We start from the raw sequence: 27,129 nt of genomic DNA, 5'->3' as shown, positions 1-27,129 counted from the left end.
GCTGCAACTGTTTACTTCTGTTATATTTACAGAGCAATAAAGGTATGCAAAGAAAAAATATTTGCAATCATCATTCCTGTGATCTGGAGGTCCCCACCTATTTCACAGATCTCTGGTATGGTCAGACATACACTGGTGAACCCATGAGCTTCTGGGCAGATGGGAAGTACAAACCTATTTATGTTACTCCTCTTTGGATTCAATATTGATCTTTTTTTTTCCCCCTTAAATGCTTCTCCATCCATCAATGTCAAAGTATAAATGTAGCAAGGTCCTTATGGATTCATTTTACTCTTATTTTTCTCTTATGTGCTACTAGAGAAATAAGAGGGGAAAATAGCCCAGAGAAATATGGACAAATCAGGGCCTAGAACACAAAAAAAATTTGAAAGAGCTTTTGTTTTCCTTTTGTAGTATTGCACTGATCTTGAGAGGGGGAAAACTCTAATTAGAATACCACAGGATCTAAAATTACAATCATGCATCAGTGGTGAACACAGGAAAAAATAAAAACTTCATCATCTCTTACAAAGTGATGGAAGTTTTGTAGGAGGGGAAAGAAAGGAAGGATGAAGTGCACCCACCTTCTTCTATAGAGTCTATCACCCAATGAAAGGCTAACCCAGCTTTTAACAGCCACGTAAGACTCTCGACAGATGATGCTGGCTTGGCAGAAAGTTCCCACAAAGCCACCTTTGCAATATAGTGTATGGTTTTGATCACCCCATTAAAAGGATGTTATTTCACTGGGTAACAGCTGAGGTGATACAGGCTTTGAATGACGACCAGTGTTAATTGTGGGCAGCAAGTGCATCTTTATGCAGTAAGCTGAAGTAAATCAAGTGGAAAATTCTCACTACTGTTTGGCAGTTCAAACTGAGAAAAAATAGTGGAAAGAGATTCAGGTATTAATGCTATAATATAGAGATTTATGTCATGGGATTTGCAATGGTGTGTGTCTGGCTGCAATAAAATTTTACCTACAGAAAAACTGGCCGATTTGTAACTCAGGTGATCAGAACACAGCATAATCTTGTCTCAGAGCAAGCCAACCTGTCAGCTTATTCCTAGCAGAGCTGAAATGAAAGCATCTAAAGACAAATGTGTTTTTGTAAATCAAATGTCTGCAGATGCCTCTGGTGATATAAAAGGTAATGCCAGGTACATAAATAGTTAATACTTACAGCTGAGAGCAAGACATGGAGAAGAACCTGTCCCTTCAGGTTGCACTAAAATAAAGCATAGATTTTTAGAGCTTTCTTTAAATAGGGCTGCAGAGCTCGTTCTTAAAGTATCAGAGGCTATTCTTTGCTTCAAAAGCTTAGGGATACTCCCCAGCAGTTCTGCCTCTAGTGGGAAATTAAGTTTCTACAAAATCAAATTTACATTCAAGAAAATAACCAGTTTTGCCCAAAGCATCAGGTTTACTTTGGGAAAATAAAACCAAAATATTTCCTTCACTATGTGGGCTTGACCTAAACTAAACATTTGGATTTATTTTTTAACAGAACAAGAATATTTTATTTCAACTCAGTTCAACTTGAAACTGCCTCCGGGTGTGCTGTTATGGTGGATATAAATTGCCCAGGAGAATCTGGGAATAAGACAATTTGCATGTCAGCCAGTTAGCTGGCTCATAAGAATATATTATTAATTCAACAATTTTAAGATATTACAGTTAGATCAGCAAGACTGAAGAAAAATGTCTGGATACTTCCAAATTAAAGTTCTTCAGAACTTTTCCTCACATGAAAAAATGTTATGGGAAAAGAAATATTTAAATAGTTAAAATTACACATGAGGAAAAAAAAGAATTCTGTCTCTGATTTCCAGCCAACTAATCATGACATCAGTTTTATGCCACAGTAATTCCACTTAGCTTCACTGGAATAACAGTGGAATTATATCTGCCTAAAGGGGTTGCAGGTGCAACGTTACTGATCTGACCTCAGTACACAGGTTTAGGCAGATAAAAGATGTATCTTCAGCTGCTCCAGGTTCTTTCTCACATTTAGCTTTTCTTCAGGACTGTAAGTATGTGGAGGAACTTGCAGATCCCAAAAGAATAATGTGTGGTTAGAAAGGAAGACATCCTCGAATCACCAGGACTACTGCACATCTTTCCAAAACAGACAGGTGAATAAGACAATCAGGCTTTGGAAAGAGGTTAACCCAGCTTCACCTGGGACTGAACACAGACTGAAACTAGCATTTGTGTATGTGATAGACATGAAAGTTTAGAGTGTTTCAATTTTATATATATATACACATATATAAAAATATATATATGAGAAGTGTATTTGTTTAAAATATACTGTACTTAGAAGTTACAGTAAAACTGAGTTTCCTCTTCAGCCTCCACTTCCAGTATCAGCTGTCATTCAAAATCAGACCAGACCGAATCAATAGACAGGCAGTTTCACAGCAGAGACTCCTACAGCAACACACCAAACAGTTACTGACCTCAGGTTTACAGTAATCAGGACACAGGGTGCTCATGCTGCAAAACCCAACTTGCTCGGGATCATCACCTGTGGACAGGAGGATTGAGGACTGCTGCTCCTGTGTGGATTTAGAAAGATCATGTCAAGCTCTTCTCACTTCACTGCAATGGCATGGGTGAAGAAGGTCAAGAGGTCTAGAATGAGCTCAGCTGTGGAGTGTGCATTGAAAAGAGAGCAGGGGGGGTTTAGTTGTTTCTTCTGGTTTGTAATAGCTTCTGATTCATGTCCCACAGCCCCCAAATGAATGCAGATACCAAATTGTAATAGTCTCAACCTCAACACAAATTACTCGCATTCCACTTGCCTCACTTTGAGATATCACAGTGAACGATTAACCTCTGCAGTTTATACATTTACTCATTACACAATCTACTCAAAACATCAAAGAGAGCAATGGCAAACTCAGAAACTGGGCATTTTTACACCTGAAATAATCCTGAGAGCACCAAATTCGAGTTATGCAAACTAGGTTTTTTACTTCTCATCTTTCAGATAAAATTGTTAAACAGCAGCGTTTCTAGGAAGTGTTTATGTGCACCATGCCAAGCACAGAAACCCTGCCCAAGAGAAAAGATTAATGTCCTACAGAAAATTTCCAGGCAGAGCTGGGGAACAGAGGAGGAGCTCTCATGAATTTGATACGTTGGTGCCTTACTGACTGAAATGAAAAAGCAACATGTAGACTGTTCCCATGCCAGCTGCGTCTCTGAAGACTGTTTTCTGTCTAATGCAGACCACATTATCGCCATTTTAAGCTAAGATTTCACTTATTTTACATAGACTGGGACAGACTGCAGCTGTCTGTTTTTAATGCAGACTTGCTGCCTGGGATTGCAGATTGCAGCATGTGAAGCTCTGCTGCTATTGCCTTGCAAGCTTGTTTGTTTAAAAATGGAAGATCATGGGACCTGCAGTTTTCCAGAGCTTTCCACCTTTAGGAAAAGCGATGGTCAAGGCTGTGTTTAGACATGACTAATCACCTAGCAGTTGTACCACACTGTTCTCTCAAAGTAGAGTGCATGCTTAGTTTTTAAAGGAATGAGAGAACTTGTGGAAGCCCTGGTACCCTTCTTTCGCTGGGTTCAGCACAGGAAGGTTGGACAATTTTTGCTGCTTGACCCATGTAATTATACCATATGAAAGGGAAACCATTTTCAGGTTCTTGGGGGGAGGCAGGAGGGGTGATTTTTCCAGTAAAAAAAAAAAGTCCCGAAATAAATAATGCAACAAACTTGTGATCAGTGGCACATCCAACACACTTCGCTAGAAGACATAAGAACTTCCTGATGTCCAGAGTAGAGCTGCAGTCTTAAATGAATTGTTGTAGCCTCCAACCTTAGTGCTTGCCAGGGTCCAACTCAGGCCAAGTTTGGAAAAAACTAACTTCTATATTGGTATGCAAATATGACTATAAGTCAAATATCTTACTTCACAACTAGTGGACAGACTAGGGCTCATTGAGCTGTCCTGCAGTGCAATGGGCTGCTTGCCAGGATCTTCTCCTGGTTAGGGACACCTCTCAAGGTTACTCCTCCAAGCTAAGAGATTCCTTGATTCAGTAGATTTTCAGTAAGTGATTAATAGAATGCAGAACTTTGAAATCTTAGCTAAGTGATATAAAGGATTGATTGTGCACATATAACAGTTTGGGCATAAAGCATTGACCAAGTCTAAGTCTGGATTTAGCCATACCTAAACTCCCTTCTTGAGAAGGTGTTTAGAACACAAGGAGGTCCTTTCTGAACCTCATTACTCAATGGGAGGTCTCCCTGACAATTTTGTCTGATCCTGTCCTCTATGCAGTAAATAATCAAGTGTACCTGCCATCATATCTTATTAAACTACCGTGGCATTTACTATCAACTTTGTTAAATCAGTGGTTTATATTAATAAACATACTGCTACTTCTTTCTTAGGAGTGAAGTCCATCTACAACACACTCATGGCCATTACATTAGAGCTGTCAGACCCCAGAAGCAGACATCTAAGAGAGTAACAGGGCACCTGGGTTCCTTACGAAGGATTACACGTAGCCCTAGCCAATAGGTCTTCTGCCCTGTTTTGCACAGTAACCTCACTCAGCAGAAGTGGAGCTCACCCTCTGCAGCAGATCTGCACTCTCATGTTGAGGGCATCCTTATGGGGTTGGCTGCCAAGCCCCCTGGAGCAAGGATGCCAAAATCACTTGGTGCACACAGTAACTCATTTGGTTATCGCAAAGGCTTCTTCTGGCTCCTGGATGGGACTGCCACGGCTGAAAAATTTCTTGCTAAACTCAGCATTATCACTTTTTTTTTTTTTACCAGTTTGTTTTGCCTGATAGTCTTCTGGCCTCAACTATTGGACAGTGAAACTTAAATACCAGAATGACACATTTCCAAGATCCATGTGGGCATCAGTAGGAGCTACTGCCTGACTGTCCCATCTTGCTGGGCTCATCTGGGAGTAAAACTGGCTCCAAAGCAATTTTACTGTGAAAGGCTTTCTGTAACTGTGCCCCAGTGATCTGAATGGGCTGTGATTGGTGCTCTGAGCCTCACATTGATAGGGTTTTGGTGCATGAAGAGATTATCACATCAGCTGAGCTGTAGTAACTCTCCATGTATTTTCAGCTCCCTGGGATCTGCAGTGAGGTTAGCGGTGCTGCACATAGAACTGAGCTGTGGGAGCAGCCTGCAGCTCCAGAGGGCCTCCCAGGACCCACTGGTACCCAGTGACACTCGCACCTCTCTGAGCTCTGACTGTAAATTGCCTGAGCCTGCCTGTATAAAGCCATAGCCCTTGACAGGAAGGAAATCTGCAATGTATTTCAAGATGCTCAGGGGAGCAGCAGACCCACTTGCTGACAACGTTTTGTATTGTGTGGCAAATTGAAGCGCTGGCTATTTCTTCATCCGTGTCCTGGCAGCAGAGCTACTGGGAAGAAGTGGTGGCAGGCTGTTTTGTTTTCCCTCTCTGTATACTGTTTTGCTTTACTGAGCTGCTTCGTTTGGGACACTTGCTCAGAACAGGCTGCTGGGATTAGCTCTTACGTGCACCTCCTGACAAATGAGTGTGACATCACAGTGACTTCAGTTTTTTATAAGTATCTATTGCCAATTTGATTAACATGTCAGCGCAGACCTGGAGTTAAAACTGAAGGAGACTGAATACTATGCCCTCCTTTTAAGGCTGCATCCCCTCTATATGGAAAAAACTTCTCACTCATATTTTTCACTAGTATCTGTCATTGCAAGCCTTGGATTTTGTCTCAAGCCTGCATCCTGTAAATCCCTGTAATTGCATGCAGCTGTTTGTGAGCTATCCGCTGCAAATTGAAAGCGTGCATTGAAAAAGCCCCCAAGCAGAGATTATCTGAAATACACACTGGAAAAGCTGCTGGTTTACCGAAAAGACCCTCTTTGGTCTGCCCTCCCCTGCCCTCTTCTGCTGTTGCTATCTTGCAGTTTATGACATCCCGATAGTGGGAGGTCTGACAACCCGTACAAGGCAGCAAGCAAGAAATTCCTTTCCTGTTGAAATCAGTAATTCCTCCATGGTGGCTGCTTTTTCGTCAGTGTGTGCGCGCACTTTCTTTTGTGTCACTTCAAGCAGGGCTCTGATATTATTATTACTTCAAATATAGCTTGCCCTGGGGTGGGGAAAAGCACAAGGAAGGAGCCGGCAAGCAGCCTATCTCTCAGAAGCAAAGAGCAAGCCTCGCAGCACAGGAACTAGCTTCACTCAAGTGTGCAGTTTAGAAGTCAAAAAACTATTTCAAATATCACCATTATGGAGGGGACTGAAGAAAAAGGACACAAAGCTGGCTAAACACACTGAAGAATATGGTAAACCGGGGTACAAAGCGCATCTGATTGCAGTTTGAAAGCAGGCTCTGAAGTACACTGTAAGTCTTCCTTAAATTGTATTCTTTTACAATAATATCTAGTTATTTAACTTCCATTCTGAAGCCATGCTGGGCCAAAAGGTACAATTAGCTACAAAAATCAGCATGGAGCAGAATGTGTAATCTCTGATATGGGGCTGAAAATGATACTGAAACACAACTGAAGACAGAGACTATCAGTCATGTTATGGAAGATGAACTATAAATAAGAGCATATCTAATAATTTCAAAAGAAAGATGTTGGATGGAATCTTTAATCGAGTTTCTTAATAGGGAAGCGAGAGCTCTGCTGTTTAATACGGCAAGCTATTTTAATGCTGCTGTGTTTTAAATTGTGTGATTACAGTTACCAATAGCAATAAGATGTAGCTCCAGAGAGGAGTCCTACTGGCTGCAAAAGTTTTTTTCTCTTTTTATTTCTCCAATATTTTTGCTCTCAGAAGCCTCAAGTCCACATTCTCTATCCTACAGCCTGGTTTTGCTTTGCAGCTGGATTTGCAATGTGTGCCAACACTGGACTTCCTATGAAACTGAAAACAAAACATTTCAGCTTTTGGAGTAATTCTGGCATGTTTTTCTACATCTTGCTAGTGGCAAAAATACAGTTAACAAAAGACTCTGCTCCCTCAACTTCTGGCATGGACAACTGAGGAATATAATGCCTGATGGTGACAAAGGGTGATAATTTCCTGTTTTTTCATTATTTATCTCCATGGTTTTGGACTTAGCAATGGATATTCTTTTTGATGAGGAGAGTTCTGTGAACCCAACTGCAAACTCCTTCATACAAATAAATCATGAGAGAAGACTCTACAGAAATGTTTATGGAGCTGGAGAGATTAATATTTCACATCTCTTTAACTTGACTGTGGGCTCAGAAAACCTAACCAATCTTTCGTGTGAAAGTAGCACGAGTCCACCGTGCTACTCTTGCCCGATTCATTTTCAACAGAAGAACTGGCCAGCTTTGCTGACAGTGATAGCAATTGTTTTAACCATTGCTGGAAATATTCTTGTCATCATGGCTGTTTCACTGGAGAAAAAGCTACAGAATGCCACTAACTATTTTCTAATGTCACTTGCAATAGCTGATATGCTGCTGGGCTTCCTTGTCATGCCTGTGTCAATGTTAACCATACTGTACGGTGAGTATTAGCTGTGAAACCTACAGCATGTATTGAGAAGCTTTAAACATTGCATGCACATACTGTTGTTGCTATTATTTCATTCTCTGACTACAGAAAATTGTAATCACTCCATATAAGTTGAAATATATGTAACTGGCTAATGGATGTAAGAATAGGTGAAGTACTTGAATATTTTCCTACTTTATATTTCTAGTTATACTCCAGAACATAGTTTATTAGTCATTTGCTGGATGAATTGTCTCGAAGTGTATATGAAGATGCTTTGTTCTTTCTATTGCTTTCAGGTTTTTTCCCCTGCCTTATAATTTTCAACATTCCTAATGAGAATGTAGGGTCCTGACAGCTACTTTGCTCTGCAAATATGCACAGAAGCAGTAATGACTACCTTTAGATTCAACGTAGGCAACCCCTCATATTATTTTAATGAAATAATACAAATGTAAATAATTTTCTTATCACCAATCCCTGCTTAGACATCAACTTACCAGCAAATGCTGCACTAAATATTGCAGGAGTTTAAAAATGGATGAGTATTATTTCTGCCTAATTTTTAGTAACATTTACAAATGCAAAGCTATGATTTCTTAAAAGAAGTTATTTCAGAATTAAGTTAATAATGACTCACAGTTCATGCCCGTGCAGGTGTTTAATAGCAGATCTTTCTTCTCATTTTCACCAAAATTGCTTGCAGCACAACTCACGTAGGAAAAAGCAGCACCCCATGTGTTTGGTATTGTCAGGCTGTTACTATCCCTAAACTTCAGAAATTAGTTTTCCAGTGCCACAATTGAATTGCTACAGTTCAAGGAGAAGCTAGACCATGTCAGGAGAAAAACGAGACTGTTTGCAAAGACTTCTATTGCTTCACTATTTTGGGACTAAAGGTCCGAGCATGAGCCTGTGACTGAAGTGAGATTTCATCCCGAAAGCTGGAAGATTATTTTCCATTCTCAGTATTTCTACACAGTCTGCGCTCAGCAGCACTTCCACACTGCACATGACATCAATGATAAAGTAACGTTGTGATTTATTCTCTCAGCGTGCGATTACCTTCGGTGGGAGAAACAGCGCAAGCCAGAAATTGTCCGATGGGTGAGGTTTAAATGCTGCTCGGTTCCCTGAGACAAGCAACAGGGACTCCTGCTGGCCAGGCTGCGCTGCCGAGCCCCCGGTGGGGTTTGGGGCTGGATGCTCCGCACTCCCCAGCCCGAGCTGCCCGCGGGGGATGCTGAACGCTCTCCCTGCCGCGGCCGAGCCGGAGCCGCAGGGACGGGAGGGGCTGTGTTCGCTTTGCCTCCTCTCGCCCTGCTTTCCCCTTGCAAGCCCAGGAAGGGAAAGCCTTTGCAGCGTAACTTGGGGTGAAAAATCAGCTGGTGGTGCAAACAGGCACCGGGAGAGCCATCTCAGCATGATGCACCATCAGCTCCCAAGACAGCCAGCGATGGCATGGAGAAAAAACTCGTATTGCACAGGAGCATTTGCTTGGCCTCAGCTGCTCAGCCTCAGCCACATCACCTATGTTGTTAGTTTTGAGCCCCAAACGGGGTCCTTGCACACACCTGCCCTTCCATCAGCAGGACACCCCCAAGGCTGTGGAACAAGGGTGCTCCACCACTACTTCTGCAGCCCCTCCAACGGGTATGGTGACTGTTTTGCTCAAAAAGAGATGATTTCTTTCTTCAGAGCTTTACAGCTCCTGTGGGCAATTCGGGTTCCCGTGCCTGGCCATACCAGTCACCTGCCTGACCCAGTCTGCACCCTTTGGGCCAGGCAGGCTTCTGCATCCACCAGCACCAGCCGCTGCTGGACAAAAACACACCAAGCAAGTCCTGCCAAGGCAGATGTACCCACAGAGCAGAAAACTGCCTGGAAGTTCTTATCTACACCCTTCCTAAGTCTTACTGCATCCACAGTTTTCTTTCATATACTTTCCTCTCTCTTGAACCTGTAGTTTCCAAGGAAGTTTATCTGGCAGATGCTGTTTTCTCTCTGCTCCATCTAGGTTTATAGCAGGGACAAGAGGTCTAGAAGGATATGACAAATGTGTTCCCAAAGGTCAGTGAATCAGGAGAACAGAAGTGTAAAAATACTTTAACAGTTTTTCCTGTATAACCTGGTCTGGCCTGACAGAGAGATGCTACTGGGAAGTAATGCCCCTGAAAGCCAGCTGTCGTGTAACACTCCAGAGACCACTGGAAGACCAGAAAATATGATAAAACACATCCACAAGTGTTGTATGGCTTGTCAGGGTCAGTTTGTATTACAGCAACCTAAGAGCACCAAGAAATAGGTCTCCTCACTAAATTTAACTAGGCACAGACCTAACTCCTCTGCTTCTCCCTCCATTCATGCTGTTGCAAATCTTGGATTGTATCTCCAAAGGAGAAAGGCACTCCCCAAAATACTAGTGTGTTCTCACAATACCAGCTTTGGCATTGCTCCATGCCATACTGTCATGGGCACCTTGTGTAATATGCTTTAAATTAAATTGCTACAAGACAAGGACATAGGAAGCTGCAAAACTTGCTCCAAAAAGCATTATTAGTGGTTCCCTGTGGGACTAGAAGGGCCTTTGAATGAGGGTCCTGCAGGACTCTCCTTAGCCTAGGTCTGCACAGTACTGCTCCTAACAACTTGTATGGTGTATAGAGTGTGAGGTTACACAGCTTTCTAAAAAGCACCAAGCTGGGAGAGGTTACAAGCACTCAGAAGAACAGGGTAAGAATCATCAACAAGCATCTGGACCCCTGAAGAGAAAGTCTGAAATCAACAAATAACATTCAGTGAGGATGAGTGCAAAGGGAAAGAAGTAAACCAGCTTCTGCTGGGAAAATTTGTCGAGGCTTCAAGAATGTTGAACAAGATCTGGCTGTCAAAATGGATCATAAGCTAAACATGCGTCACTAGCATGATATTTTTATACAAAGGCACTCATCATTCCAGGTTGTATAAGTAAAGACATTCCCTTCAAGACCCATGAAGCAATCTTGTGTTTCACTTAGTAGTCAGGAGGCCTTTGCAAGAGTACCGAGGGCTGTTTGAGTCACTGAATGGTAGGCAAGATGTGGATAAATGAAACAGATTCTAGGGCAGAGAAAGAAGAAACACAAAAGTTTTAAAAGCATGATCTGTAAGCAAAAGATAAAGGATTTGGCTTCGCTTAGTCTGGAAGACAAAAAAAAACCAAAACCACAAAACTAGGCAAGACATGATAGCCATCTTCCAATAGCTTCCAGAAAGCAAAGCAATCAATTAATCTTCATGGCTAGTGGAAAGAACATGGAAAAAGGGAAGGCCTAATTTGCAGCAAAGAAGATGCAGGTTGGATATTGGTAAACACTAATGTGTCTGCTTTGGATTGCATTCCCTGGAGGAGTCTATAAATACTTGTGTATAGAGGGAATAGCCTTATTTAAGTATGTGGTATGTGCCTAAAAACAGGTGAGATAAATATCACTGGTATGCAAAAAAATAATTTTCTTTCTTCAGCTGCCCCTAAATCTAAAGTTTCAGTTTCAGAATTTAGAATACTTTGCATATCAGCAGGTATTGATAATGCAGCAATTATGTTGCTAAAAAGTCCTAGAACAAAACTGAGAACTTGCAGGTTTACAATGACAAAATTGCTTCTCTTTCCATAGATCTGCTGCCAGAAATGGTTAATTATAGCATCAAGCATTAGCATTAAGCAAATAGAATTAAAAAGTAAAAACATGCACTGCCTGTAGCCTGGGAAGGAAGCAGAGTTAACTCCAAAAGCTACAGAATTAGAAGGCTGCATACAAATAAAAATGATTTCTTGAAACAATATCAGGCAGCTTCTATTAAATGTATCAGTTACAACTTAATAGTATCTTCCTAGAAATATATGCACTAAGACATACATGTCACAACAAAAGATGTAAGCCATATCTTTAGCTGATGCCAACTTTCTCTTGTGCAGGATACACATGGCCTCTACCTACAAAGCTCTGTGCCATTTGGATCTACTTGGATGTGCTTTTCTCCACTGCCTCCATCATGCACCTCTGTGCCATCTCACTGGATCGCTACATTGCCATTCGAAACCCCATCCATCACAGCCGGTTTAACTCAAGAACTAAGGCTTTTGCCAAAATCATTGCTGTTTGGACCATATCAGTTGGTAAGTGAGGCAATATTTCATCATGTAATTGGAGATTTCTGGATTTTGAGAGGATTTAACATATATATTGCAGTCCAGAACTGTATTTTCTGCCTGCAACATTTTGCTTTCCACAGTCTAAGAAGTGCTGTAATGTAGCCATTATGCAATGGAAATGAGTGACGACAGTGGCAAATGGAGGAGAACTGAGCAGCACTGTTACTGAGAGAATATGCATCAGACTACTGCATTCAGTTTGGTTTAAAGATGTGTTTATTTCCCATTATTCCCATCATTACCATAACATCTCAAAAGAAAAAATTATATAAAATGAAAAAAAGATTTCCCTGTTTTATGCAAGTCAGTTGTTCCCAATTCCTTATTAGGGTAATTTGCTTAGAGATGTTTCTTATAGGCCCATCTTCTCTGCCTTTCTCAGTGTGCATGGTGGGGAATTTATGCATCTGTTTAGGAGACAACAGATACTCTATGTACAGCACGAATGAGAGGAGTTTCTCCAGAGGACTGTTCAGAGTTACAGTCTAAAGTAGGTGTCTTGAATGACCCAGTACATGAATCACTTTTTTGCACTGGTAAAGCCCAGACACTCAAAACTGGGTGTGGGAACATTGCTTTTTCTTTCCCGTGGTGGCAGTATGTCCAGAGAAGTCTCATGGCACAGGAGTTGGTGGGAGTTAGATGTCTGATGCCATCAGGGATTTCCTCATACCCCTGGGGTGGGGGTTCTCAAAACAAATTGAAAGCACAGTTTCTTTTCAGCTCATCTGGTTTAGTAGACCCTCGAGCACTGGCAGCTCACTTATTCGGAAGCAGAAAAAATTCATTCTTTTGCCCTGGAAGAGATGAGTGCTTCCAGCAATCAAAGGTAATTAGCTGCTTCCCTGGCTAATACAATTTATTGCAAGTGGTAACTGTGATCCCTTACCATTCTTCCATGGAGAAGTACAGAAGACAATGCCTAATGCTGCTCTGCCTGCTGCTCTAATTTGTCTCCTGAACTCCCTCGTGATCCTGACCCACAGTCTGAGAAAAAGCAGTCTAGGATCTTTATGATTTAAAATAGCTGTATCTTCTGCTGCACAGCAAGAAATAGTGGGAGTCCTCACTGAACAGGAGGACAGTTCTGCATCTCCAAGACCTGATGAGGTTCAACAGCATCACGTGTGGCTCTGGCATGCATCAGCTGACCAGATGACCATGTTCACAGGCCAGGTGAACCCCACCCTAAAAATACCTAGCTCTCAACTATAAAGGAAGCTTATAGCAACTCAGATGTAGGTGTAGATGTCTTCATTTGGATTAGATGAATCATATCTTGTCTCTCTACAGTCACATTTTTATCAGTCCAGTAGAAAACATGCTACTTACTCTGTCCAGTTTTTCCAATCTTGGACACTCTTAAGTCCAAGTATTTTCAATGCATTCTCTGCATAACATAAACAAGTCAAGCATTCCTTAAAATTGCACGTACTGTGCCTGCATTTCTGTGCGGTGCCTGTGCTTAGTGTGTGTGAAACTACTGTCCTATTAAAGCACAAATTCACAGAATGATCAGAATGACCATTCCAGGTGCCAGTGGTCCACCCTGCTCAGTATCTTTTCTCAGATGGGGGTTCACTGCTGGAGTATCTGAATTAACTCTCTATTAAAACAGTACAGAAAAAAATAGTTATTTAAGCCCTGTTAGTTAGAACATGGTTTATGTCCTGTAGCAGGAGGGTTTAGTTCTTTGATAGCTTGATATTTCATTTCAAAAGTTAAAACTTTTCCTTGCAGTAATAACGAATAACTTATGTATTGTAAAAACATCTTTTCTGCTCTCTAGAGAACTTTCTTCTAATAGGGATCAGATGAGACACAGATGTTACTAGTTATCATTATGGCAAGTGATAGCAACATGGTCCCAATTTATATAGCTCTGAAAAATACTACCCTTTATTTTATTGGAAATCACTCAAGTATGGCATGAGTGAAGAGAATAGAGTCCCCTAGATAAGGACACAGGTAAGGGAACAGTGGATGTCAGGAAAATAGGTGGACTGATAGGGTAAACTCCATCTCATTCACATATTTCCTGTTGTCAGAACAGTGAGAAGATTAAATAGGTATAAATGAATGCAAGCAAGAACACTCGGGGGCAGGAATGAAGTGGTGCTGAGCTGGTTTCTAGTCCCATGGAAGCAAGGAGCGTGGAGACACCAGCTGAAGGAAGACACATCCGTTCTGAGCCTGGCAACAGTGTCATGGAGAAATTCTGGCAAATGGAATGTGCTCCAGAGGACAGATAGGGAATCAAACACATAGCAAGCTATAAAGAAGCTAATGAGCTAATCACTGCCAAGCTGGACTGAGTTTGCACCATGGCATATTGCTATATCAATAGAATAAAGAAAAATGCTGGTATTATTATAAGGAACCTGGATAGATACCAGATCACCCACACAACTTGCTGTCAGTCAGTCATCAAACTTGTCCTCCTGATCTGCCACCATCCAACTCAGAGTATGTAGGAAATGGGTTTCTGAAGGTGTTTTCTGTATCATTTACTAATAGGAAATGCTTTCTGAACAAAGAGGTGCTCAATGTATCATTTACCAGGATCCAGGCTCTTAGCGCGCTTTAGAATGACAGGGCTATAAATTATGTAAGTCTGCATTTTCACATAGCTATGGCTGAGAACTCTCCCTGGGGTGAGTGAGGTGAGGGTGGTGAGGCACTGGAACAGGCTGCACAGAGAAGTTGTGGATGCCTCACACCTGGAAGTGTTTCAGGCCAGATTGGTTGGGGCTCTGAGCAACCTGGTCTAGTGGAAGGTGACCCTGCCCATGGCAGAGGGGTTGGAACTAGATGATCTTGAAGGTCCTTACCAACACAAACCATTCTATGATTCTATGATATCTGGCACAGGCAGAGCTGGTGTTGAGCACAGCACATCCTCTGCGGCACATTGTGTGGCTGCCATCCCACTTATAGATTTGGATTCAAGGTTTTGCTCTCCAGCCTCAGTTAGATATCATTTTACTTCCCCATGCTCCTGCAGTTTGTATCTGAGCTGGTGCCCTGTGAACTCTCCTGATGTATGAGATGGAGGGTAAAAAGCAAGAGAAAGAAATGAAAGATATTATGTTCTTCTATGCAGAGGTTCATTTCAGCAGAGGAAGAGGGGGAACAGCCAACAGCTGTGTGTTGCCAGCACATTTAATGAATTCCAGGGTCCACGCAAACAGGTCATGGCTGGACTGAACAGCACGGGTGAACACAGAGGGCTGTTGGATGCTGCCTTCTACCACCCTCACTATGGAAACAAACCATTTAATCCTACCACTTGTCTTTCAACTTTTTGTCTTTCAACCTATCCTTTTTCTACAAGAGCATCTTTCTTTTCCTGCCATAAGTGTTTAATTTCTTTAACAGCCTTTGACAAAACAGTCTTGTCAGAGCTTTCTGGAAATCCACTAACATTATATCAGCTGGGTTACCCTTATCCACCTGCTCACTGACTCCTGCAAATACTTCTAGTTGATTTGTGGGTCCTGCAGAAGTTTTCCCAGTGCTTCCCAATCTACCCACATCTCTTTCATTGTGACTTCTAATTTACCTAAGTAATTACACTTCTTTTGCACTAAATTTGTAATTTTCCTTTTATTCACTAGATTCACTAATTTATTCAGTGAATTTGATCCAAAGACCAGTCAATCAGTGACCTTCCTCCCACTGGTTTCAGTGACATATGAACTGTTTAAAAAACATCAGAAAAAAGCACGGATAGTTTGATTTACTTGATTTCTGAAATCTTGATTTTCTCAGTTTAAAAAAAACCATAGTGCTAATATTTGTTTTTGCATTTAGTGAAAGAAGAGCATTTATCCAGCAGCCTTTCTTTCACTAGACCATGTAATGCCACAGGCAAGTGGTTTAAAATAGATTCTAATTACTGTAACAGATTCTAATCGTCTCTTTAATTCTTAAATCATCCAGTACCCACAGTGGCTAGATAATTAGATTATTTGTAGCTGTTGAAGGCAAAAGCCATTAAGCCCTTAAAATTATTCCATTTGTTTTAAAGCACAGAGGTCATTACTGAGAACAGGTGTAAAAAGCCAAAGCATTTCGCCTTGCTAGAAAAATTGGAGTTGAATTTTGAATAGAACTGGAATCTATAGAACTGGAAATAGAACCTATGCTGAAAAATACAGGTGAAGTATCTTTGAGTCTTAAGTGGGCCTAACAAATGTTTTGGTCTGCAAGAAGACAACATTGCATCATTCACTCCTTTAAAAATCCTTGAAAGGGTCACATAAAAGAATTACAGTCATGAATGTTAAGTCCTTATATATATATATATAACATCCCTCAGTTCTTATTTCTCTCTATTCCTCTGTTAATAGTCTAAGCAATGTGAAGTCTGATGAAGTCCAAACACTGTTAGCTGAGTTTTCTCTTATCATTTCTCACTCAGCTTACACATCTGTTCACTGCCTTCAGGCAGTCTCTGCTCTCCCCAGACACTAACAGCTTAGATTTATTTAGTACTTTTCATGCCACAAAGTCCAATATGAAGCTGGATGAAGAGATTTATTCAGTACTTTTCATGCCACAAAGTCCAATATGAAGCTGGATGAAGCTGGCAAAATACCTCCCACCACATAACTCGAATTTTGCCATTGGTTTCGAGGCTTCAAAAATTAGAAATACTGTAACATGCAAAGCAACATTCTCCAAAGTGCAGGGCGAAGTTACCTCCAGGTGTATGAAACAAGCCCAGTGCAAATGAGCCCCCTGATAATTTGGCAATGTGAGGCTTTTTGCTGTCACAGAAGTTTACACCTCCTTCACAGGCAGCCTGAAATTTCTTTGCCTGACTTCTAGCTGCCTTACAGAGTACAAAGGGCCAGGGAAGCACCTGGGATTGGGAGAGTACAACCACCAGTGTCTCTGGACTGTAGTTTGTTGACAGCTTTGGCCTCCTTCAGCTCACTCCTCCTTCAAGAACAGCTTTCATTTGAAAGTCCTTTTACAATTTTCAAAAGGCACAAACAGCCAATAGGTTACAGTTAGGGAATCCCTGTTCAGAATCTACTATGCATCCATTTCTTCCAGGTGACAGAACTTGCCACATTCAAGTCTACTTTAGGGATGGCTTGGCATAGGAAAAGAGACCATTTGCTATAATATATAATATATTATAATATTATACTGCTGAAATTTATAAAATTGCAAATTATTACATGCTGAACTGTACTCTGACAATACAGATTTAAAGTTGAGCACTTAAATTGGGATGTGCTTGAACTATCTGCTACACTACTCTCTTTGCCACATAAACATTCACTTTGCTTTATTTTTTCTTTAGAAAACTTGACTTTGTGTTCTAAGCATTTTATAACCATTTTCTTACTTAACATCTCTTTTGTTTTTATCATACTCATGAAACTGTCTCCTAGAGAGTGAGCATACTGTTTGCTCATTCCAGCTGGAGGATCTCAAGGACAAACATTGTAGGTTTTGTGTTTGGGCAATCCCCTGTGACCTTTACCATTTGTGGATGTATATGCCATCATAAAAATAAAATGCCATAAAGACATTGTCAAAAATTGTGGCTCAACATATAGAGAAATTTGCATCAACTATAATGAAGGGCATTGGCATGAAATGTCATAAAGTATTAGAGCTTCAGAACCATCTCATAAATAGGATCCTCATATTACTTTATAGAGACACAGCGTATAAGAGTCAGCAGTCAGCAACAATTATGTCAGTGGCAAGTTCATTGCCATATCAGTGACTCCAACAGTAGTGACAACTAATGAGTAAATGAGCCCTTCATGTATAGGTTGTCTGAGGGAAGTTTACATTCAATTCCATGGGACGTTAACATTGGTGTTATGATGCACATTTCTGAGTAGACTAGCACAAGTATTCTGGTTATCATAGAATCATAGAATCAACCAAGTTGGAAGAGACCTCAAAGATCATTGAGTCCAGCCCTACCGTGGTTACTAGACCATGGCACTAAGTGCCACATCCAGTCTCATCTGGAAAACCTCCAGGGATGCTGAATCCACCACCTCCCTGGGCAGCCCATTCCAGTGCCTGACTACTCTCTCTGTGAAAAATCTCTTCCTAATATCCAACCTAAACCTCCCCTGGCAGAGCTTGAGTCTGTGCCCTCTTGTCCTACTGCTGGTTGCCTGGGAGAAGAGACCAACCCCCACCTGACTCCAACCTCCTGTCAGGTAGTTGTAGAGGGTGATAAGGTCGCCCCTGAGCCTCCTCTTCTCCAGGCTAAACAATCCCAACTCCCTTAGCCTCTCCTCATAGCACTTGTGGAGAGCTGAGGAGTTCCTTGGAGCTGTCTTAAGTAATGTCTCATTCAGCTCCAAGAAAGAGACGTAAGTATTGTATTTAGTTTCCCCACTGATGTAAATTATTCCTGTATTTCCCATGTAACAGAATCCTTCGCTTGATTTGTTCTTCCCAGAGGAGTGAACACATCTCATCCACCAGACCATCATTTTACCACACATAAATGAGAAGGTTCAAAAATCTCCCATTTTGAACTTGTATATGTGTTTTTTCATTATCCAGCAAGGTGTTACTGACCTTATACTTTTCATTATGAAAAAAATGCTCAGAAGTCTGTTAATAATTGAACTGCTTTCTAAATTCTCCAAGTTTGGCAACACAGAGAAAAAAAACCAACACATGGACATGTGTCCGTAAAGACATGTTTCCAAACCAGAAACATCAAGCAACCTGGCATGCTTCTGGATGGGGAAGAATACATTATACCAGTACATATGTGCCATCAAATGTGGAATAATCATTATGTACACATTTACCATTTTCTTTGGGCAATTACATCAGGATGAGATGAAGGTTTTTGCCGATGAAAAAAGCACACACATTTTGTAAGCACTTCTTCTCTAAGAAACCTTCTGCCTTACAGGTGAAAAAAAGGAACGAAGAGTCATCACATTAATGTATAGCACTTATTTCTGCCTTTGTTTTATTTTTCAAAGGCAAGTTTTAAATGATAGAGCTGTACTTTTAATAGCAGAGGTGGTTAGTCAAGGTACTGATGAAAGAATTTGTTAATTGTCTTTTAATTTTTTTTAAACTTGTCTTTGTTTTGAAGACCATAAGGACCATGTTCTTCTTCCTCTTGAAGCTACCAGCAAAGAAACATTAAGTTCACCTGGACAAGGCTGGTCCTATTATCAGGTTTCTTTGAATGAATAAGTAACTGTTGGTGGGTGGCAATACGACTTATAATCAGCCAGCAGCAGTCTATCTTTGCCGGATACATCAGAGTAAGTGGAATATTTTAAGAAAAAAGGCAATAACAGCACAGTGTCTATTATAAGTTACCCCTCCTTCCCTGAAAGGCTGGTTTTTTTAGCCAGACATGTTCCCAGCACAGTGTACAATACGTACAAGTATTCCCCATGCAGTGGGGGAAGAATGAGCCTGGATCCTATCACAAGACAGCCTTTTCTGCAGAAACTGCAGTGTGAGGTCTTGCAAAATACACAATGAACATGTTCACAGGCTTGCTCCAGTCTTTTTCTAGTAGGTCTCTACAACAGTACATGCTCAAAAGGGAATCCCAGATTGACCAAGCAATTACTTGAGCATCTCTAGTCAGGAGAGCTGGGATTTCTGCATAGCAGAAGCCACATGCAATACAAATGAGCAGAAAAGCAGTGTACAAGAAACTATGTTGGGATTTATAAAATCTGTCATCTGTACACTGTAATTGCATTTAATTGCCTTCCAAATTAAAAATGGTGTTGTTAAAGTAGCACTGTGTTGCATAAAAGAAAATGCCAAGAACAGAAAAAAATAATTTTAAAATTATACAGAGCAATTTCACAACTTCTTTTATATATTTTTAAGCACTAAATTTGACATAAGCAGATGTTACATTTTATGATGTTAAGAAAGATACACATACGACAGAATTCTGCTTTTAAATGAAATCCTTACATTTATCCCAATTAGCAGGTACATTGCAAGCTATCGCACACTCAAGCTGTAATTAGCTTTCTCCACATGTGTCCAGGCCTGTGCCGCTGGCACCCTTTCTAAGCAGAAGCCCAGCTAATAAAAGTCAGGGGATTTGTCAGAACTGAGACAAGATATTCCTAATTACCTGCAACAAATTTAGAAATACCTGTCAGCTGATTTTTCCTATGATGTCCTCCAGAGTCACTGATGGAAAACAGCCTATTGAACTCATACAGTGTCCTGAAAGCAGGTTGTGGCACCGTGATAAAGGCTCTCTTTTCTGAAATTGGAATCTGTGTGTTTCACAGTATTCAATCCTGCCTTTATGTTGGAAGTAAATCACACCCACTGGGAAGACTTGTTTTCTTTTGGCAGAACATAGCCCTTGTTATGATTTTGTATTTGATCTGAGATTCGAAATGTCAAATTGACCACTATTGCTAGGATCATAGACTGAGCTGAGCTGTGAGTATCCTGAGAAAAATACTGTGTGGTTTTAGGTCTCAGGTGCACCGAGTAAGCAGTGTAAATTTCTCCTTAGAAGCATAGAAATCCCCAGAAGTTTTAGGCTGAATGTTCCCCTGTTAAAACCAGGCCTGCCTTGCATACCACTGCAGGACATGAGGAGGTCCTTCCTGCATTTCTTATTGCAAGGACAGTTTGTGTATTTATTTTTCATTTTCAAGGTGCTTTGTGGCATTTAGCAGCAAGATAAGCCTAGGAATTATGGTATAGCATACACATAGATGTCTGTAGATGGGAAGTATGGGCAGATATGATCTATCCCTTTTTCCATCTCTTCTCCAACCCTGCCATCCTGTAAATGTGACCAGGGCATTGACTGATTTAACAGAAGAGCAGTTCAGGTGAAGGGCAGTAGCCACAGGGTGGACAGTGAAACATAAAGCACAGAATACTGAATCATGATCTTCAGACTGGTGCAAGTCCCTAAGCTGCTTCTCGTTCTCTTTTTCCTTTCAAATTATCCACCACATCAGGACATCTATCCTAATAACTGTCCAGCATTGCTCCTTGTGTAACTACCAAGAAGGTGACCATTTGCTTAATCATCAGCCTCTGCAAACAACCACAAGAGGAGGCATAGAGAGACAACCTGGACCTGGTCTGAGGTCTAGAAAAAGCAAAAGAACTACAGTTCTGGTGATATGTGCCCTTCAGATGGAGTGCAAACTTGTGGAAAAAAATGTATTAATTAAAAAATTTAACTGATAGCTACATTCAGTCTTGTTTTAAACTACACAATGAGTCCAAGCAGCACTGCTGAAGAAATCTTGGAGATACCAACAGAAATCTCTGTTCAGTTCAGCGGAGGATTAAGGCAGAGTTAAGTACATTATCAGCATTCAACAAATCAAACCATGTAATAATTAAAAGCCCAGAAGTATAAAAGTTGGGGTAGTAGAGGATCTTGTAATTTAAACTGATTCAGGAGTCATCATATTAGTTGCTTATGGTAGTGTAATATCTAAGATCTTTCCACAATTTCTAGCTTATTACTACTATAAAGATATTTTAACTTTACTGTGTAAATAGCATGTATAGAGCATAATAAGTTAACCCTGAGGACCCTTCAGGAGCTTCATAGCTAAAAAGACAGACTGATAATGTGATCTAGGAAGATTCTGTAACAAAAGTTTGGTGTTTCCTCCTTACTCAAGGCACAATTATCTATTCTCCTAGGGCCTGAACGTTGCAAAGCCATCTGACATAGAATACAGAAAGGTCCTATGCTAAACAGAAAGGATACTACACATGGCTGGAACCCACATAGAGGCTCTTTTCCTTTTCCAATCAACATATTTGCCTAATCCAGTCACAACCATAAATTTGGAACTTCTTTTGAGTAGAGATTAAACCATTGCTACAGGGAACTTAAAACATCAATGCAATATAAACAACATTAACTGAGTACACAGAAAAGAAAAAAGGTGTTTGACCTGCTCTGCTGCATTTTGCTGAGCCACAGAAGTAGCAGCCTTAAATAGGATCACTTCTAATAGCCAGGGATGAAGGGGTTACACAGCTGTCATCAGCCTATTCCCCATGGGGAGAACATCAAGCCCAGCTCCCTTCCAACTCCCAGCTAACAGCAGGTTTGTAGTTGCTGTCTGTCTGTCTACCTTGCACTTGGGCTCTGTTCAGCCAGCATCCCCCAGGCAAGCTGCTTACTCAGCCTCCCGTCCACACTTAGCCAGACACCACCTTACTATCTACTCTTTCCAGGCTTGGGGATAATGATAAGTCTCACAGCAGACTGCAAGAGGAGCATTTTCATCTCGGATGTGTTGTGGCCAAATATGGTGCCAAAACACTGCTGAATCACTCCCACAAATGTTTCTTTGTCTCATCTCTAAGGCTGGGCTACATTTTCACATAGGGAACACAGGGATGGTGCTTTTTCAGGTGGACAAGTTGTCTCTACATGGTATGATAGCATGCTCTTTACTGGAGATCAGGTTGAGTGGGTTTGTCTGGATCAGAAAAGAGGAAAAGGAACGTAAGACTTTCTATTATGAGCTTTTAACCTCCTGGACATCCTGGAGCTAAGCAGCTCTGTCCAACCTACTGCTGCAAAAGTAGTACCTGATACCTTTTTCTCTCCCTCTTCTTCCCTGTAGATGTATTTATAATGACTTGGATTTACACAGTAATCTACACAAGGCAAAGACATTTACTTTATGTCTAAAACTTGACACACTTACTGAGTCTAGGGCTGGGGTCTTTTGACAGCTTTCTCCAGGTATGACATGACTAAAATATTCAGATTTAGACCATGAGGTCTAACCAAGCACAGTAAAAGGGATATTCATCAAATCCATGTGAGACCCAGGGAAGAATATGATATGCGGTACACATTATTTTGTTCTTTGGCCATATTGTACAAAATTTTATTTACTGAGAAGTTTGGCATTTCTTACTTACCTAGGAAAAGTTGTGTGTCTCAGTAGATAAAACCACTATAGTAAACAAGCAAATGGAATGCAAGTATGTGTAATCTAGAAGAAAATCTCCATATAAATTGAGAAAGTCTCAGTTTTCTGAGGTTACCACATGTGCTTCCTATTTGCTGGCCCTAGAGGCAGAGGTTTTACCTGCAGGTGTCCTGTACAAGAAGTCATCAGTATGCTATCTCCAAGCAGAAAGATTCTAACACTACAAAGACAAAATCATTGCAGAGCTTCGGATAAAATGAGGCAATGTGCAGTCACAGGTCAAGGAGGTCATTACATCCTAGGGAATAACTACAAGCACAATAGGAAGTAACTACAAACCCTTAATATTCAAGTGAGATACAAAACTACCTTTGGGACATGTGACTGACTCCCTGCTAATGAAAGACCAGACCAAACAGCACATTTCTCCAGCAACCTCTTACCCCTTGGAGGCCTCCCCTCTGCCCACTGTGGTTGGCAGACAGTGAAGGCAGCCTGTGCCAACATGTGCTGGCACTAAATTAAGAGGGTTTGGTTGCAATAGCAAGACTTTCTCTTTCAGCTCATGCAGTTGAAACCTCTGTGGTCTGTTCACTGTTGCTCCCTGCTGCACATATGAATGGCATCATGTGAAATCCCCAGTCCCTAAGTCCTTTGTCAAAATAAATTCCTTCAGGACTTTTAGAAACCTTTCTTTCCTTATTTCTAGATGTTTGAAAAGTGTAGATTTCTATATACCTCTGCTACTCTCTTTAGTCACTGGGTAACCGTATTACACAGAGGGATAACAACTTCTTTCAATTGGAGATCTCTGTGAGAAGCCAATAAGCACTTTGGTGGAAGCCTCTGCCCAAACAAAAGATAATGTCAGTAGCTGAAAAGCAAAGACTCTGTTGGTAAAGAGACTCCACTGGAAATTGCTATGCAAAAGGTTGTGTCTTCATCAAATACTCAGAAGGTCTCAAAAATCCAGTAAGAAAATAAGATGGACCAGACTCTAAACAAGTCCTGCAGCACAACTAACAGAGAGGATTTGAAGTGTGTATAGGCAGGAAAAGCACTCAAAGCCAAAAGCAAAGAAACTGCTTCCTGCTGTTGAATTCTTGCTGCCTTCAGGAAATAGGGCTATGTGCACATTTTGTAAGTGAACAGAACTATACCAAAGCAGCAAGCGACTCCATCAGCTGTTTCCTCTCCCATAACTCAGCCTACACTGGAGCCCTGGGTTTCTAATCAGTTTGGTCACAAAGGGGCATCCGTCCTTCATTTCTTGCACTCTCCTCCCTGTAATTCCCCTCTAATCCTGTTTCTATTTAATTTATTATCACAGTCCTACAAATTAATTTGGAGACACACATCTCTGTTCTTGTTAGAAATAGGCTTCAGGACTGAGGACATAAATGAGAAACATATTAGGAAGACACAGACTTCTCTGTTTTTGTTTTTCTAAAGTGAAATAGGTGATTTATGGCATGAATGATCATTTACAATAATCAAATAAAGAATCTAATATATCTCCTACTAGGAAAAATAACATGTTTCCTTAGAGATTTTCTGAGCTGCCAAGAACAAAGCCATTTCAAAATTAATACAATAATCCAAGTATTACCTGGCACCCCCTATGTGAAGTTACATTTAAATTAGTTTTCCTTTCAGTTGTATTAAGTAGAACATATGTGACCAAATAAAGTGTTACAAGGGACAGATACAGAAAACCAGCTCTGTGTGTGCCCTTAAATAAAAAACTAAAATTGATCTATAGACAGTGATAAGGAAAATGCCTGGACCCACTCTGACTCCAGTCCTGTGAGGACAGTTTCTTGGAATGCAGAAAGGAGACAATGCTCCACCAGCACTATGACTCACTTAGCTCTCGAGGAAATCCATCTGAAAGCAAATATTCCATGAGGATTTGTGAGAGAAAGCTCCTCACCAGCTCCTGCCCCCACCAACACATGTACCTACCACTAGGGAAGAATCCTGTGCTTGTCTCACATGCAAGGAGAAATTCTAGGCCAGGACTTTGGGGACATTGCCACACTGACTAGGAAAAGCAGAAGATTTTTTAACATTCATGCTAACTAGATGCAGCTTCAGATGGTGATTCCCAATCCACCCAGAGCTTTTCAACATCCCCTCTTCCCAGGTGGAAATTCCTGCTTCTGCACTGCCACCCATCAGCAAACTGCACAATCTTTTTATTGGCAATGTGGCTGGCAGTAACAAGATTGTAACAGTGAAAGGTTTGTCGTGATTGGAAAGGAGCCAATTGGGGAATAACATTTTCAGGTGCATTCAGAAAACAGCTAAGTATTTGCAGGTCTGGGGAATTGATGACTCCCATAATGGTGAGTGTCAAACACCAAGCAGAGACATGGAGCCACACTGAGCAGCTCTTCTGTGGATGATTAAGTGAAAGTAGCTGCCACTAAACTCCAGCTTCTGATATAAGATGCAGACATATTTGCATCCTTGATACTCAGAGGACATGGCCCATGGTCTCCCTGCCACAAGTGGCCCACTGTGGCTTGTGTTCCCAGAGCAAGCAAACATAGTAGCCCAAAGGAATAAATGTCATTTTGTGTGTTGTTTAAATAAAAAATGTTAAAAATAATGTGATGGCAGTGTGAACAAGGAAATTTTTATACAATATGAAACTGAGAGTATGCATTGTATGCCATGGAATGTAGCAGGTGAGAATCTGTTTGTTGTTTTAATGTGTCGGTGTACCAAAGAAGGACATTTTTTGAGTACAAAAGGGCACCAGATACCACCATGGACCTTTCTAAAGAAATTGCACAATATTGCCACATTGAGCTTCTTGAAGGAGAGACTGGCCTTCTCCAAGCAGTAATCCTTTCAGAGGTCCCCAGTGTCACAGTGCATCTCTGTGCAGTGGACCATGAGCTGGTCCATAACCTGAGTATGTCTAAATCAGTGTGACTGTTAAAACAGGGAGGGGTTTTTTTCTTTTTCATGAGAAGGTGAACAAATGTGCCAAATTTTGTTGAGGAACTGTAATGACATTTCTAAAAGGTAGTTCTTATCCCTTGGACATTTATTAAGGTACATAGTAATGCTCATTTCTTTTAAAATTGATTGAAATGGATATATGTGAGGTGAAAGCATGTGACTGATGGTTTCAGCTTGAAGGAGACTTCACAGAAGGAACCTTGACCTTATCAGTTCACTCCCTGCTCTTTATCTTCACCCTAAGTAGCCTAAATGTGCCACCCTGCAGGGCATATTGTAAATTCATGCTTTGATTTATTGACAGTCTCATCAGCTCAAGGCAGCTACAAACCCAGTTTACCTGTCCAGTTAAAGTGATTTTATGGCTGCTGTATACCTCTGAAGTCAGTAATGTGTACCACTAAATCAACCTTTGTCAATTTTACCAGGCTTTTTGAGAGAACAAAAAGAAGGATGCCATTGCTTTACTTCTTAACCTTTGGTGCTTTCAAGAGCCTTTTGTCATTCTGAAACTGTGCCCAAATGCTTGAGGCTTAATGCAGGATTTATTACTCACCTTTATTGTTTGGGATTTGTTGTGTGGTTTATTAAAATCCATAGTTTGAAACAGCCACCTGTGTATAAATGAAGCTATAAACCACCATGTACTAGAGGAACATAGTATTTAGTGTTTGCCCACGAGGGAAAATGTTCTAAGTGGCAACATCAACTGCAAATGCAGCGGCTAATGTACCACCAGTGCTTGAATGGATGATTCCATTCTATGCTGAATGCTTTCCTGTGCCTCAGTTTAGTTTGTTTTGGAAGCTGGTAAAGCTAACCCATAAAAAAAGACCATGGGGGATATGAAGATTTGTTCCAGGCTGACCATGAGCTAGTGGGAGCCAGAAACACGGAATGGATGGGGTGTGAAATAGCTGTGCTGTTACAGCCTTACCAGGTTGCTTTCTCCAGATCTACCGTTTGCACGTGCTCCATTTCCCAAATACCTGTTCATCCCTACCTGGTAGCACTCCACAATCCTTTCTTATGAAGCTTATTTTCTTCTTATGACATTTGAATGCACAGGCACAATTTGTGTCTTCTTAAACATCCACAGCCACCAAGAGCAGGGATCTGGAAAGCAAGGACAACAAAACCAGCAAGAAATTATACATCTGAATCATCAAGGTGAAATAGATCAGTCAGCTTCAAGTTTTACAGAATTAATTCAGTCAGATGCAATAATGTTATGGGTTTACAGGACAAACTTAATCTTGATCACTGAGTGATGTGTGGATGATATTCTTGGCTATATGTGATGCTTTCCACGAAAATAGTAGATGTGTGTTGCACATGGAATCTCCTTTCCTTACAGTTTAAACATGACTGCCTTTGTATCTGGTCCCTGTGAACTCATGGGATCCTCCTGCTGCAGAAGCCAGAAGCCACTTATTGAAGAGGGACAAACTGTTCCTCTCAGGAGGGGAGCAATAAATTTAGTCCCTGTAGACATATGAAAAGAGAAAAT

At 41.0% G+C, this 27,129-nt stretch overlaps 1 protein-coding gene across 1 annotated transcript in view; it reads left to right on the top strand.

Moving 5' to 3' along the window:
• The first annotated feature begins 7,021 nt into the window (after positions 1-7,021).
• The window catches only part of HTR2A (5-hydroxytryptamine (serotonin) receptor 2A, G protein-coupled), a 23,687-nt gene continuing 3,579 nt past the window's right edge, over positions 7,022-27,129 (top strand). The window contains exons 1-2 of the mRNA XM_009072716.1: positions 7,022-7,535; positions 11,482-11,682. Of these exons, the coding sequence (XP_009070964.1) occupies positions 7,103-7,535; positions 11,482-11,682 (634 nt within the window). The 5' untranslated portion in view covers positions 7,022-7,102. The remainder of the gene's footprint in view (positions 7,536-11,481; positions 11,683-27,129) is intronic.

The sequence above is a fragment of the Acanthisitta chloris genome, unplaced genomic scaffold (assembly GCF_000695815.1).
Source record: "Acanthisitta chloris isolate BGI_N310 unplaced genomic scaffold, ASM69581v1 scaffold21024, whole genome shotgun sequence".
NCBI classification, from domain to species: Eukaryota; Metazoa; Chordata; class Aves; order Passeriformes; family Acanthisittidae; genus Acanthisitta; species Acanthisitta chloris.
Note: the sequence above shows the minus strand (reverse complement) of the source record. Positions and strands in the feature narration are given on the sequence as shown.